The 14,776-nt window shown below is 53.6% G+C and overlaps 6 protein-coding genes across 6 annotated transcripts; 2 read left to right on the forward strand and 4 right to left on the reverse strand.

Moving 5' to 3' along the window:
* Nucleotides 1-1,539: 1,539 nt before the first annotated feature.
* AB675_5469 (uncharacterized protein) lies at nucleotides 1,540-2,620 on the reverse strand (the record flags this gene model as incomplete). The annotated part of the gene is made up of 2 exons (XM_018145681.1): nucleotides 1,540-2,069; nucleotides 2,119-2,620. 2 exons carry the CDS (start codon nucleotides 2,618-2,620, stop codon nucleotides 1,540-1,542), a joined length of 1,032 nt encoding a protein of 343 aa, XP_018001784.1.
* A 492-nt stretch (nucleotides 2,621-3,112) lies between these two features.
* AB675_5470 (uncharacterized protein) lies at nucleotides 3,113-6,983 on the forward strand (the record flags this gene model as incomplete). Its single annotated transcript, XM_018145683.1, has 6 exons — nucleotides 3,113-3,190; nucleotides 3,374-3,622; nucleotides 3,673-3,982; nucleotides 4,028-4,204; nucleotides 4,250-5,566; nucleotides 5,695-6,983. 6 exons carry the CDS (start codon nucleotides 3,113-3,115, stop codon nucleotides 6,981-6,983), a joined length of 3,420 nt encoding a protein of 1,139 aa, XP_018002081.1.
* Nucleotides 6,984-7,183: 200 nt separating this feature from the next.
* AB675_5471 (uncharacterized protein) lies at nucleotides 7,184-9,264 on the reverse strand (the record flags this gene model as incomplete). The annotated part of the gene is made up of 9 exons (XM_018145684.1): nucleotides 7,184-7,349; nucleotides 7,387-7,783; nucleotides 7,827-8,055; nucleotides 8,184-8,589; nucleotides 8,635-8,761; nucleotides 8,813-8,910; nucleotides 8,956-9,038; nucleotides 9,088-9,167; nucleotides 9,216-9,264. The coding sequence occupies 9 exons, from the start codon at nucleotides 9,262-9,264 to the stop codon at nucleotides 7,184-7,186; spliced, it is 1,635 nt and encodes a 544-aa protein (XP_018001831.1).
* Nucleotides 9,265-10,075: 811 nt separating this feature from the next.
* On the reverse strand, nucleotides 10,076-11,707 carry AB675_5472 (uncharacterized protein; the record flags this gene model as incomplete). The annotated part of the gene is made up of 1 exon (XM_018145685.1): nucleotides 10,076-11,707. The coding sequence occupies one exon, from the start codon at nucleotides 11,705-11,707 to the stop codon at nucleotides 10,076-10,078; it is 1,632 nt and encodes a 543-aa protein (XP_018001798.1).
* Nucleotides 11,708-12,606: 899 nt separating this feature from the next.
* AB675_5473 (uncharacterized protein) lies at nucleotides 12,607-13,760 on the forward strand (the record flags this gene model as incomplete). The annotated part of the gene is made up of 2 exons (XM_018145686.1): nucleotides 12,607-13,638; nucleotides 13,746-13,760. The coding sequence occupies 2 exons, from the start codon at nucleotides 12,607-12,609 to the stop codon at nucleotides 13,758-13,760; spliced, it is 1,047 nt and encodes a 348-aa protein (XP_018001768.1).
* A 251-nt stretch (nucleotides 13,761-14,011) lies between these two features.
* On the reverse strand, nucleotides 14,012-14,650 carry AB675_5474 (uncharacterized protein; the record flags this gene model as incomplete). Its single annotated transcript, XM_018145687.1, has 1 exon — nucleotides 14,012-14,650. The coding sequence occupies one exon, from the start codon at nucleotides 14,648-14,650 to the stop codon at nucleotides 14,012-14,014; it is 639 nt and encodes a 212-aa protein (XP_018002005.1).
* Nucleotides 14,651-14,776: the final 126 nt, after the last annotated feature.

Here is a 14,776-nt window from a genome sequence, read left to right on the forward strand (position 1 = left end):
GGCCTTCAACAACGAATCCTTGTCAAATAAGAACATTGCACAGTCTTTGATGACCAGCAGTATTGTCGTCGAGAATATTTCTTCACCCGTGTCAGCTAATATGCTTGACCTTGCTCTGTCGAGACTGCAGGCGCACATCCGCAGAACTCATCTCGCTTTGCTTCACAGGACGTATGAGGGGCGGATCGGTGTCTTTCACTGGCGCGCAACTGCTCACACAACATGTGGGAGTCATCGCTAGTCTACTGGCGTGGCTGACCAGAACATCTGGCGGCCCCAGACCGGCCACTGTCCTGCAGGCACAGCGGTGAGCATAGAATCCTATGTCGAGGCCGACAATGGCCCGTCCGAAGTCGAGTAACGTCAAGCACCCTCAAAAACGTCGACTATGCTCTATGGCGTCTGCTGGGAATATCGCGCGCTTCCAGAGTAAAGATGTGGCCATGCAGAAAGGCACCAAGCACCGATAGGTTAGACTCCGGCCTGCAGTCCTCTCGTGCCGATGTATTTGCGTTCATGCAGCCCTCGTCACACAAGGATGCGGGTGTCGCCCCCCAGCAGCGGGTGTCGCCCCCCAGCAGCGGGTCATGGTAACGTGCGGATCGAGACAGGTTAGAAACCCTGCTTCAATCATGACACGCGATGCCCTGAAGTCGAATCCAAGTCCGTGACCCCCAATGAAGCCAATAGCACACATGCCTGGCATTATCGCCGTCCGTCTGCTCTTCGACTTAGGAGCAATCACGAGAAACGAGGGCCCAGTGGTGGTCTTTGTTGACATTCACAGTATCGCACCCGCCAGATACGGCCTAAAGTTCTTGCCCGAGCTGTGAGCTGTGATGAGGCGTAGGGACCAAGTCATTGTTCCCGTGGACCAGACCTGGACAATCTAGCATTTGCAGAAGCTATGCACTCGTTCTCCAAAAGTTGCAAGACAAGCTGCCGTTTCAATGTGGATCAGGAGATCGTTACAGCTAGAATATCGTAGGTCAGCCGGTGAGCCAGGCAGGCAGATGACGCTCGAGCCTGGCGTGATTGGTCGAGCCTGCGCCTTCTTCCGATGCATCATGCCGCAGCAAAGGTCAGATATGCCGTGAAGGCAAAAGGGGAGACGAGCGCCCGGCAACGGCAGAATATCTGCCTTGCTGCCCAATTGTCCGGGGACAATATCCACAAACTGCAATCGCAGGCTACTAGCCCCGGCTTATCACAGGCTGACCGGTCAGATTTTGGCGATAGCCGTCTCCGCCAATGGGGCCGCATGATTTGAGCCTCAATTTGCCTGTCAAGTTGTCATGATTGTGAAGAGGGCGGGAAATGCAATAGATTTTTGGAAGTGGCTCGGATTGCGAAGTACTGCTGAGCTATCAGACTGACCATTTCCCCAACAGTGCCAGCACTTTTCTGTCGTGCTTCAGCTACAAGTTGTCCTCTATCGCTCCAGACTCCCAAGCAAAGGGAGATAGTACACAAAGGCATGAATCTCCGCGTCAGCCGACAAGCTGCAGGAAGGCTGGCGGCTGGCCCTTGTAGAGTCCCCTATTTATGTCTCTCGTAGCGGTCTCGGTCTGGCTGCTTCCCCTTTCCACCCGTCGGATATTGTGCTGCTGGCTGGTAGGAACTCACGAGCGGCCGTGCGCTTTTTGGGTCGACAGCAATATTGAGATTGTTTTGCGAGTTTCGTACGGGCATGTTGACTCCCCTTGGGGACAGGGCTCTGCGATCAGATGAGTCTGTCTGTCTGACACGTGTCTCAGGCGCTCTCGGTTCTCTCCCTGGGTCGCCTATGTGCCTGGACTTGGTTTGTGGGGCTGAACTCGCACTATAGTCACTTCGTTCCTTGCTCACGCCTGATTTTGGTATGCTCGATGAGGGTCTCCTTGCATATTTCTTGTTCTCGGGCGCGACCGACTCGTCAGAACTATCTGTGTTCTCTGAATCGGACTCTTCCTCCTTATGTGAGTGCCGATTGTTGTGACCAGTAGGCCTCGATGTTGCGGAAGGTCTCCGACTGGCTGGTTCTGGCCGCTGTCCGTGGCGCGTAGCATCTGTGGAATATGCGACTTGATCTGCTGCATGTTAGAACAAATTTCGCTCCTGCGACGGGACCGCATATACTTCTACCCGAGTACGAGTGGGGCTGCCGGGGCGCGACGCTGGCAGAGCTGCTCAGATGCCTGTGGTCTTGTGATGTAGTCGGATGCGAGGAGAATTGGGCGCCCACGTGTCGGTGGTCTTGGGATTTAGTCGACTGGGTCGCGAGGTCTGCCAGTTCAGACTTGACCTCCTCCAGACTTTCAGCCATCTTGCTACTGCCCGTGGAGCCATGATAGATTGTCGTCTGCTGATTCTGGTTGCCAATGTACATCCTGCTTAGGATCGGCCGGCCGATGTCTTTCCTGTCGCAGGCGCGAACGTGTTGCTCGTACTGTTGACGGGTGAGTGCTTTACCTTCCCGAACCAATTTACCGGAAATGAACTCGTTCTTCTGTTTATCAAAGTATCCAAAACCACAACGGCAGGTGATATCTTCCTTAGACTGGCCGTCTTTGACGATCATGGTGCATGGGCCACTGAAGCAGACAGGCTGAGGTCCCTGATCCGGCTTGCCAGTAGACATCTCGATTTGATGCAGTAAAGCGCGCCAATGCGCCCGATCTGACTTCGCCTCAGGTAGAACAGATGCCGATACCTATATAGTAGAGGTTGAGATGTAATTTGCACTGATCGGTCCAAGTTACAGGTACGCCGCTCACTCCGCCGTGAAAACGCTCGAGCATCCGGACATCTTTACGATTATAAGATGCTAGATTGTTAGCGCTGGATGAAAGGATGATATTGGATGAAGATCCAGCATGTGACCAGTCTGCAGCGTTACAGAGACGCCACGTATCCATGATGCCCAACTCGCCGGTCCAGGTGTCAGGACTGGACGCGGAGACAGGGGATGAGCGCAGCGCATTTTAACCGATGAACAAGTTCGCGCATCTGGTTCGCATGTGCTCTTTGCAGTTGGGCAACAAGAATTGGGTTCTGAAATAGCATAAAGAGTGCCCAACTCCCTATGTATATAGCGACACCACAAGTCAGTCTTGTGTCACAACAAGCTGCCATGTCGAAACATGCGGATGCTGCCAGAGGCTTGCAAGCACCGGATGTTGTAATCAGGGCCTTCGATGAAGCTTCAAATGTGAGGCAACCCTTCTCTAAGTACTCCTTGCCTATTCAAGTTTGGGGTGCCCGAACCAGCATAAGCCCCCGAGGTTGCCAGTGTCGTCGCACAGGCAAGGTCGCGTGGGGTTTCTGGGCGCTGGGCCGTTCCGAAAGGGTGTAACAGCTGACCCACCTACCCTGTCCATAGCGTTTTAAGCAGGGGACGCGAGACGCGAAGAAGCTCAGGGCTCTGGCCGAGCTCAGAGCCCCTCAGCCTGTTGGCCTTCAATCAATTTTGGTTCAGGCTACCGAGCTCTTTACGCAGCGGACTGCACCACGTGGCAAGCTCCGAAGAGCGATTGAGAAAGCTCTGACGACGATTGAACAACACGCGCCGTTGGCAGGCCTCTTCGTGCAAGATCAGGCGCAGGCAGCTATCGCCTGGGGTGCAATAAGGCTGTTCATCGTGGTACGTATGGCTCTATAGATCCAGTTATCGTGGCTGATGTTGTCGCCGAGCTCTTCGTAGCGGATCTTTATCTCTGTGAAGAGCTGGAATCGAATCTGATCAGTCTCGCGCAACAATTGGCTACCGCGGAGTTTCGACTATCGCAATACTGTCACGACAGCCAGATCATAGACGCGACAGTGTCGCTGCTAGTGGCGGTTATTCATTTCATTGTTCGTTCCTACTTGTTCTTAACAGCTGGGAAGGTCGCGCGCTCATGGAGAGCCTTTCGTCATCTGTCAACCATGAAGAGATTGTTCCACAACGTCGAACAACGCATGACGGACCTGAACCTACTGGTCGGACTTGCAGATAGCAGAAGTTGGTCTTTGATCCCAATGGCCCGACCTGTCTGACGAAGTCTAGTATCCACACTGAGACAGGAGGCTGCCGTAGTGGCGGCATGCTTGCCGGTGACACAGAGGCAGTTCTCTGATATGGTGGAGGCTGATCCGGGCACATGTGACTGGCCGTATAGCTCACACGCATATGTCACCTGGCAGGCCGCGCACAACGACATCCTGTTCGTAGAAGGTGGACCAGGTATGTCTAATTCTGCGGATTTGCTGTCTCAGCTCACCAAGTCAGGCTGTGGGAAGACGGTATTGGCGGGAAGCATTGCACGACATGCTGAGACGAAGTTGGTGATCTATCACAGCTCGCAATCCGAGGCTCCGACGTCTAGCTTCTTGCATGCTGTTCTCAAGAAGCTACTACAAACCACCGACCATGACGTTCGTGACTGCCCCCTATTCACAATCGTCATGAAGCATATAACGCCAGTTTTAAATGAGGCCAGAACCTCCGGACAACTAGAGCGAGGCTCCATACGGGCCGCTCTCCATCATATGCTCAGCGATGAGAGCTTCCCTTGTCTCACAATAATCTTGGACGGTGTCGATGGTATGGGCAATGGTGCGAATATGAGAAATGATGTATCCGAGATCGAATCATTGCGATGTCTGGTCAGCACAGGCAAAGTTATGGCGCTGGTTTTCACACAAAACGCGCACAGCTACCAGCCGCTACATCTCCTTCGTCTCGATGCACCAACGATTGAGCCAGACGTGCTGGCCTACATCAAGGGAGATATCGCGAAGAACAAGATGCTCGAGCCTTTCGCCGCTCAGATAACGAAGGCAGTGTTTTCAAGCTCGTCGGGAATGTTCCTGTACGCTAGAATGCTTCTTGATGATCTCTTACAAGCATCCAGCCAGGAGCATCGTCAAAGTATCCTCGGAAGCGTACCTAGTGGCCTGTACAAGTATTATGAGCGCCGTTGGAACAAACAACACCGGTACCTATCCAAAAAGAATCGAGAATACCGCAACGAATGCTTCCGATGCCTTCTTACGGACTACGGTCCTCTAAATGTTGCGACAGTCACTCAATATCTAGCGCTAGACGATCGGACGCAGACAAAGATACCGGATCGCACACTAAATCCTCCACGCGAGTGTATCGGTCGACTTTGCTACCCCTTCGTCAACTTTTCCGGAGACTGTGCAGAAATCGCCCACCCGTCTATGCGGACATTCATCAAGCGCAAAGTTGGAGATCCCGACACGTTTCTTGCAGCAAAGTGTTTCACACAACTTTCTCTGGACCGTTACCAGCAGCCCATATATGCCGCAGCTGCTCTGAGACGACGCATACTCGGCACAAGATTCGCGACTACCAGCAGTGTCCTGCCAGAATCCGCGCGGGATCCGGAGCCTGACACCATTCCATACGATTATGCTGTGCTCCACTGGCAAGATCATCTTTTTGCAGTGCGCACCCCTTCCGATGAGCTCTTACGTAGTTCGGCTGCCTTTTTCACGAGCATAGCTATCGTGTCTTGGGCCGAACGGCTAGGGGAGTTGAAAAGTCAGATACCCATTAACGTGTTGAATATCGTGCTAGGTATCAGGACCGCTTTGCTCGCCTTTGTAGGCCGTCTCCCAACAGCGCAGCGCGACCTCATTGATACAGATGACTTCTTGGTTCAGGGCTACCATAGACTGCGAACAAGACTGAACGATCACGATGAGGCGACCGGCTGTTTCCAATACTACCATTGATCAGACTGGGCGAATGGTTTAGCCTAAGCCAAACCTCCAAGGACGATTCGCAGAGGGCGTATGAGAACAAACAGAGAGCGGCCGAAGAAGCAGGAAATGTGCTCGGTCCACGAAATCCTTGGGTTCTGGAGCTGCGAAATTCTGTAATCAACGAAGTATGGGCGCAGCAAGGTATGATGCAAGCGCTCGATATATTGTCGGCGATTGTGGAAGATTATCGTCTGATCGGTCTGGATTCGTCACCGGCCTACTATCAGGCCGTTCAGAATCTTGGCGTTACCAAGTACTTTATCACCGACTTCAGCGGCGCCTTGGTGTCTCTGCAAGAATCTGCTGCTGGGCTGGCTGCAGCAGGAGAACAGAACAAAGCGTTCCAGCTCAATGACATCGCAGAAGGCTTGACTCTCGAGCGAATGGGACGGGTCGATGAGGCTGGCGCTAAGTATGAGTCCGTTCTCGACACCTGGATCCCTGTGGCAGGGCAAGATAATGGTTTAAGCCTTTGGGCAGAAGATGCACTAGCCTCCGTTCGACGAAAGCAAGGAAGGTACAGTGAGGCCAAATCTTGCCTGCTGCACACCTGGGATATGCGTCGCAAGCTGTTCTCCTTGAATAACTTCACCACAATCGATTCCGGGCTGCACCTTGCGATAACGTTTCGAGAATCTGACAATCTTGATGAGGCAGAAGACATTCTGAGGCAAGTTGCGCCTTCCATCGTGTTCACAGAAAATATCGCCAGACGACATCAAGCCACGCATGTGCAAGCTTTGGTTGCGTTTGACCGTGGTGATTACAACACGCCCAAGACGGACCTCCTGAGAGCAATTCAGGAGACTGTTGGTACAGAACGTCACCAAAACAATCGCGAAGCACTGTGGATTCGAACTACAGCAGCAGACGCTCTTCGACACGAAGGCAAGGAAGCCGAGGCACTGAGCCTGTTTTCCGAGCTCGTCAAGCCCAGTGAGGAATTGTCAGGCAGATCACCGACTCCAACGCTTGCAGAGGAACCAGAGCCCGCATCACAGCTGTCGGTTGCAGAAGAAGCCCTGAGACTCGTGAAAGAACGCGATCAAGAAGGCGCACAGGAGCTCCTCGCCAAGAACAACCTAGAATGGGTTCGAGCCAAGGACTTCTGGCTAGGTGGTGGCGCTCCAGCCGATACGGCGTGGATGAAACCACCGATGTTTGATGCAGACTTCATCAGCATCTCCATGCCCCCGTTGAACAGTCCGGTCGCGATATCAGCGAGGTGACAGTTGAATGTGTGCCTTACTGGCCGAATCCGGCTCGAAGTAGTTTTAGAGCACTTCCGCATTCCTGTGCTCACCTAGGGTGGGAAGGATTTCTTGTGCAGCACTGCAGGGTGATGTTAGACGACGAATCCTTCGACGGGTGCTGAATGTGAAAGCTCGAGTGGTGCCAAAACTGGATGTTGCCGTGTAAGGAATGCCACTTACGCGTGGTCGGGCTCAGTGGACTGGAATGCCCGTGTGAAGAAAGAGCACACCAGCGCCAGGGTGGCAGTCACAAGAGCGATGCCTCCTCTGCTTGTCAGGCTGACCGTGACGTGCTTAGGGACGGTAAGCTCACCTCCGGCTTCAACGGTGCTGCTGACGAAGCTATGCCGAATGCTATCAGCGACGTCAGGGTTCCTACCTCGCAAGCACGTCGCCAGGCTTTTGCGGCATTCGTTGACGAGCTGAAGACGCACAGGACATTAGGTCGAGCGGACTTTGGTAGACATTGGTTCGCACCTCATCTTTGTCGCCATCAAAGCCTTCGAGATTTCTTCTGAGGTTTACGCCGAGGCTTCGCTTGAATTTACTTGAAGCGATGGCGGTGGCTATCAGTCCGCCAAGATGTCCAAGCATACTGTAACCCGCGTACATGGCTGCCGCATCTGACGGAGAAATATGAGCATGTTTCGGTGTGGCTTGCAAGCTCATACCTGGAGTGCCCTTGAGGAAACCCTGCTTCAAGAGCGTTTCGAAAGTGGCTATGGCCGTTGCAGACACTAATGGAATACCGTATCGCTCCGCTTGGTTCTCATGGCCTGGGGACAGTCAGCTGTGGCTTGTCAGATGAGTGTCACGGACCATCGAAGGAGTATTTCAACCAGAATATTGACAGAACGGAGGCAAAGCCGGATCCTGCAAGGAACGCATGGGTGGAGGACTTTTGTTTGAGATGGCCCCAATCGATGAGTCCCTGGACTGCCAGTGCTGCCAGCACCGATCCGGTAGATGACACCCACAGCAGCAGTGCCACATTCAAACTGCTCGTCGGTCGTGCCGTAGTGAGGTACATGGGGATCAGAATGAAGATCTGCTGAGATCAGCCGTGCACCTTTCCACTTTCTTGGAGTTGATTCTGACAACAGATCTTGTAGCCGTACTTAGGAAGTAAGTCACAAATAGCATCGTTCGGCGTGAACTTTCCAAGATTGCTCTCACAGGTACGAGCGGTCTTCTTGCTCGTGATTCGGACTTCGCAGGATTGTCAAGTCTGATCTCAGCGTAAATGAAGACCAATCCGAGGAAGCTCCCAAGGGTCAGAAGCGTGAGTTCGACCACAGATTGCCATTGACCAACTTGGAGATGTGCGTGTATCTGTAGGGCAAAGAAGATCATTGCGACAGACAGTGTCCAAATGACTGCGCCAAGGATGTCGAAGTGGCTGGTGATTGTGGAAAACAGCTGTCGCCAGTGAGTCCATGAGAGGGATTTTGTGTCCTTCTGCGGGTTGGTCTCGGTGTCATGGTCGATAGCGCCACGCTGTGAAGTCAGTTTGGGTACGCTGAGATACAGAGAGCAGAGAAAGATAGCCGGCACAACTACAATCATTTCCGATCCGAAAGCCCTGCACGATGTTAGAACTTGATTGAGATATGTATGACGTGCGGACCATCTTCGTCCATAATGATCGAAAATTGCACCACCGCCCAAGCCTCCCAGCAGCTGAGCAATGAGGTATAGGCCGGCTTCGACCGCAGCCCACCAAGGTCGGTCATTGGTTGCCACAATCGCGGAGTCTGTACGACGTGTTAGACGCGATTGGAATACGGCAGCCTCTTCTGTCCTACCATTGAGGACAACGTCGACCAAGAACGCCATGCCAGCACCAGGCACGCCAATGTATGCACGTACAGCCACGAACGTCCAGAAGCTATCCAAACACACTCTGCTTGCTCTTAGTATAATAACAGCATCGGCCTCGGATGCTTACAGAACCGCGACGCCAAGGGCAAACCCGATGTTGCAGAGAATGATAATGCGCCCAGGTCCAGATAGATCCGACAACCGACAAAGCTGGAGAACGTTAAGCAATGCTGTCACAAAACCAGCTAAAGATACTCACAGAAGGCTGTACGGCTGAGCCTACCGCGTATCTTGTGATCACAATCCAAGCCGCATCGTCTCGATGCATGAGCTGGTCACCTAAATCTGGCGTGAGTGCCGATCACCGCGACGAGGATGGCAGCCCACCTATATCGTTGTACGAGACTGACTCCAGCATTCCGTCCGCTTGGGCCATAATGCAACTATATTGCGTCTCAGGACCGACTGTAGCAAACGCATTGGAATCACTTACCTTAATGCGAGGCCTAGCCCGCCCAAGCCTAGCAGAAAATGACGCCTGGAGCGGCTTTCGGAGATCGCTTCATTCGCAGGTAAGGACAAGACTGCACACTCTGGCCTGTCCGATGACCCGACTGCTTCAGGACGATTCCTGAGCAACGGTGTGGCCTCATGATCGTCTCCATCGTGCAGATCCATAAGTGTTCTTCAGCGAGAGCAAGACTGGTCTAAGACCAAGGAATGCTGGAAGGCGTCTGCCTGGAGGCGCCATCCTTGGCGGATCAGACGTCAAGCCTCGCCCGCAGATCTTCCCATGTTCCACTCCAGTCATACGCGAGGCTGGGAGACTTCTCAGATGACACAACCTATTGTATGTCCGTACGCCCTTGTGTCTGTCAGGAACCTACTTACGACGACCCAGGAAGACCTCGACGGTTTTCCAAGGACGTCAAGTCAAGCCTAAGGGCCCTTAGAGTCCGCCAAACGACCTAATTTAAACTTCCGATCCACGTCTAGGCACGAACCTTGCGGAAAGTACAATGAATGGTGAACCACATAGAACGAGTGAAGGACGCTTCGCAACGACATATACAGCATCGGATCTACTTCAATTTGACTACTCTTCACACTTCCTTGACGTTTCTATGCTGTCCACTTCTTTAGTCTAATTCTACTGTGCCATCTTCCAACTTCCCTTTTCTAAGCCTCTATTGCTAGACGGCGCGCGAACAATTCTTCCTCAACGCTTCTCGCCTAGGTGCTCTCATTCACAAAATCCAAGGTATCTTGACAGCAGCATCGACGATTAGGCAATTAGCTCTCCCACAGCTCCCGGGCTTCTTCCATCTTCCTACACGTTTGTCCACGGTCCCAGACTGTATTAGCTCGTCGAACCAGACTTCACCAGGCGGCGCGAGGATGTCAGGGTCGAGAAACTCGGCAATGATCGCCCTTGCTTCAGCCCACGAAGCGCAGTTGATTCGGTAGGCATGCTCGTACAGCATGGCCTCAAACCACGGTGACCAGCCGACGGAAGGTAAGGCGTACCAGAATTGCAGCTCCCAGCACGTGCCGACCATGAGGACCCAGAGATAGGCGTCGCTATGCAACCGCGGTATACGCTGCAGCGAAAGGGCTAGGGCGAGGTCTGTCCGCAACGAGCCCATGATGCCAGAGGCGACTTTCGCAAGGCCGAGGCGTGCGATGTTATGCTCCTGCATCGTGTGCAAAGCTGGGATGGCGAGCGCCATGACGGACTCCGTATATGTTCGCGCATCTGCATATGCATCTTGGCTCGTTCTATACCGTCTGTCCTTATATATAGTGAAGGCATCACCGACGAGTCGGAGCGTACGCTGGAGTGGCAATGAGAGGTGTGGTGGCGGCAGGCGCATCGATCCCCGCTGAGCATGGCTTGCCGACATACCCCCTGCACACGACAAGTCGCGTAATTTCTGATAAAGCTCAACAATGTCGCGGCTGAAATCTTCTGTACTTGGCTGGCCGACGAGCAGTGCCTCTGGGATTGAAGCAAGCCAGACGTCGTCAGCGATCCACCCGTAGCGGGCGAGCGGTGACGACGGGCCCATGTCCAGCATCGGAGGCTGGACGTACTGCAACGAGACTGTGTGGTCCATCAGGTATGCTCGTGTAAGAACCATCTGGGTGGTTTCGGGGTCTTGGAGCGTGAAGTGCTCAAGCAGAGTGCGCAGTTGTCTGCCGTGTATGATGATCTCGGCTACATCCTCCATCATGATCGATGCAATCAACATGGAGAAGACTGCGCGGACGTAAAAAAGCTCATGTCGTGAGTCTGCCGGCGCGTTACCCTGTGGGAGCAGTTGACGTAGTGCTTGATGCTTCAATCGTAGCACAGTTAGTCGTACATCGTCTCGCTGCGGCAGTACCTGAGCGGCGACCATGGCAGCGCATTCCAACAGAAACGCGGTCCCACTGACTTTGTGGTGAAGAGCTGCTCGGTCTTCGGAGAACTGGAGCGCAAGGGCACTCTTGCCCCAATCGTGACTAGTATTAGTGCTGTAGGCGGTGTGCCAGCAGTTCCAGTGGACTTTACGTTTCCTGGCGACAAGCATCTCTGCAACAGCGGGCGAGACTTCGACCGCGAGGATGTCGAAGGGGTCGCGGGATGTTGAGCCATCAGGGGCATACACCAGGCGCGTGCAACGGGCAGCTAGTTGTTGTGAATCAACTTCATCGTCAACGGGCGTTTTGCGCGTTGTGGGACTTTGTGCCTCACGCGGCCTTTTCAGTCGGCGGCGATAGGAGACTTTGGCGGCATGAGAGAGAGCTTGGGCTCTCTGCAATTGCTGCTCCCGCGCGCTAAGCTTTGGGTTGAAGCTCAAGATTTGTAAATCTGTAGAACGCTTTGTTGACACCATTGATACATGCCAAGTACGTGTTTGACGACACGGTGGCGCTGGTTTGCTCTCTGGCCTCGTTCCTCCTTAACGACATGTCCGTGCCCGTCGACGAGATCCAAACGAGCGACGATAATGCTCAGAGATGAGCAAGGCGGGCAAGTGATTCATGTTGCGCTGACGACATAAATTATCTATCGAGCAGCCAAGACATCCACCTTTGTCAGCGTCCCGCTTGCTGATAGAAGGTAGCAGCCAAGCTCAGATTGAGAGTGTCTGGGCATCTCATCATTTGGAATTTGTGTGGATACCTCAGCTGAGTACATTGTGGGTGCGGTCTCGGATCCCATGTCCGGGCAGCGCGACAGTGCTGTTGAATGCCTACGTCCTGCAGCGCCACGTTTTATCTTGAAAGAAGCTCGATCCCGGGCTTGCCAACATATTGAGAATCGAAGAAAAGGCGGCCAGCTCCTTCGCGCTAGGCGGGCCGCGGGGCTCCGAGTCCACGTCAATCACCAACTCAGGAATCTGAACTGCCTTACCTGAGTATTGACCACATGTCGCGCCTGATCATGCCTTCAGACAATGTGCGCGAAGGAAGGCCTGCGTCCGCTGCGTGGCCTTATCACTGATAAGCACTCTTTGCTCTTGATGGTTCTGATTGATCAGGTATTCTAGTTTGTGCATTCACTGACCTGGTACGCCTGGAAATTTTGACTCAACCTCATAAGGAGCCTGCATACCCCTAGGCATTCGGAGCACTCAACGACGTTGCCATTGCAAGTACAGAATTTCTTCATTCGGTTGGTAACATAAGACGCTGCGTTTCATTCACATTGACGCAAGTCAAAGCAAAATCTTGCTAGTACCCAGTCCACAATATCGTCCACGCTCGACTGTCGACACACTCAACAAGCACTATGTCTGCTCTGACTAACAAACCGGACACGCCATCCATCCCAGTGATCTCTTTCGCCGACTACAGCGCCCTCGCCCTCCCCCAACGCCGCCACACCGCCACCCAACTCGTCAACGCCTGCACCAAGTACGGCTTCGCCTACATCACCGATCACGGCGTCCCCGCCACCACCATCCAACGCGCCTTCGACCTCTCCGCTCAGTTCTTCGCCAGCCCCGTCGCTTCGAAGATGAAGGCGCCGCACCCGCCTGGTTGGGCCGTTCATCGCGGTTACTCGTGGCCCGGACTGGAGAAGGTCAGTAATGCTACTTCAAGCAACGGAGATGGAGGTGCAACGGAGGGGAACGGGGATGGGAATGAGGAGATCGCAGCACAGATCGCCGCGCTGAGGGAGATTACGGACGTGAAGGAGAGTTTCGATATTGGGTCAGATGGGAATGCTGAGCAGCCGAATCAGTGGCCGCCGGAGGAGTTGTATCCGGGGTTCAGGGGGTTTATGACGCAGTTCTATGAGGAGATGAATCGCGCTGCTATGCAGGTGTTACGGGCGCTGGCGCTTGGGCTGCTCAGCGATGATGACGCTGGTGAAGAAGGCGAGCTCGACGAAGACGCCTTCGCCAAGCTGCATTCAGGAGCGTATAATCAGCTTCGGCTGCTGCACTATCCGCCGATACCGATCGATGAGGTGAGCGAGTATGGCAAGACCAAGACCAGGATGCCGAGTCACACAGACTGGAGTACTATCACGCTACTCTTTCAGGATTCGGTTGGTGGTCTGGAAGTGGAAGTCCCGGAAGGTGGAGGTAAGTACATGGCTGTTCCGCCACTTCCATCAGATCCATACGCCATGGTCATGAACGTCGGCGATCTTATGGTCAGGTGGTCGAATGATCGATTGAAGTCCACTGAGCATCGGGTTGGGCTTCCCCCGGTGATCAAGGCTGTCGATGGGTCCAATGGATCCAACGGAGCTGAGGGCATGACGAAAGCACGCTATAGCATTCCTTACTTCTTGACAACGGACCCGGACTTGGTGATTGAATGCCTGGCGACGAGAGAAGCGAGAAGCCGAAATACGAGCCCATCACTCAGCGAAACTACAATGCTATGCGAGCAAGCATGCAATACTGACGCATTGAGAAGAAGGCAGCATGAGATCAGGGCGGATCGAGGGAAGGAGATGTCCAAGAGAGTTCAAGATATGATTTCACCGTGCTACCATTCCCGACTCGCTGGAATACAGGACTACGCCTCTGTTCGAGATCCAATGTCCACTAGCCAGCGCCGCATAGCCGTCCCGCCTGCAGACTCAGTTCTACCAGACTCTCCACCATCAGCGTCAAGACGCCGTATGACCGACTCCACATTCTCGCCGGACCTTCAAGCCGCCGCAGACCAAGAGCCACTCAACCCAGCTTTCTCCGCTTCCCGTCCTCGGTCATCTCCTGCTTGCTGTCATCATTCCTACAACCGTCGTCCCCATCATCGCCATCCATTTCCATCTCGGTGTCGGCATCAGAATCACTCCACCCATCCTCTGAGCGCAATGAGTCGTGCTTGCGCTTCCTGATGTTGCCATCGGTGACCTCGTCCTCAGCAGTGGCGGTATTTGGTTGGGAAGAGTTGCCGGCCTTAAATACTGGTGTACCCTGTGGATCAAGATTGATGATTGCTGATGGCGGATCAGGCCGCGACGATGATTGAGAGGGATACCAGTACGGCCACCAGGGATTCTTCGCCAGCATTTGTCTACGGGCTTCCGTGTAAGCAAGTGGCTGTTTGTAGACTTGACCTCCGATCTGGAAGTAGGGGTGCTCTTGTGTCGGTGGATAGTGAAGTTCGAATTGAGGCTGGTCTTTGTCGGGAAGCTGCACTCGGAATCGATCACAACTGTTGACGACAGCTTGATACTGCTCGCGAGTGATTGAGGTGGTCGATCTGGTAACATCGTGGTCGAGATCGAGACAACTGAACGAAGTTTCTTTTCGAGACATGCCGGAAGACCCAGGTTTCTGCATGAACGGGCTCTTGGACGGGTTCCCCATCGTGTTGGTGGCTTGGTATACAGCGTTAGAGGAGGTGCAAGGGTAGGCTGCTTAAATACCTATTGTTTGTGCTATCCGTATAACAAACGATCCCAAAAAGTGACTTCTGAGTTCTGCAGCACTTCA

Source organism: Cyphellophora attinorum, assembly GCF_001299255.1.
Source record: "Cyphellophora attinorum strain CBS 131958 chromosome Unknown Contig8, whole genome shotgun sequence".
Lineage (NCBI taxonomy): Eukaryota > Fungi > Ascomycota > Eurotiomycetes > Chaetothyriales > Cyphellophoraceae > Cyphellophora > Cyphellophora attinorum.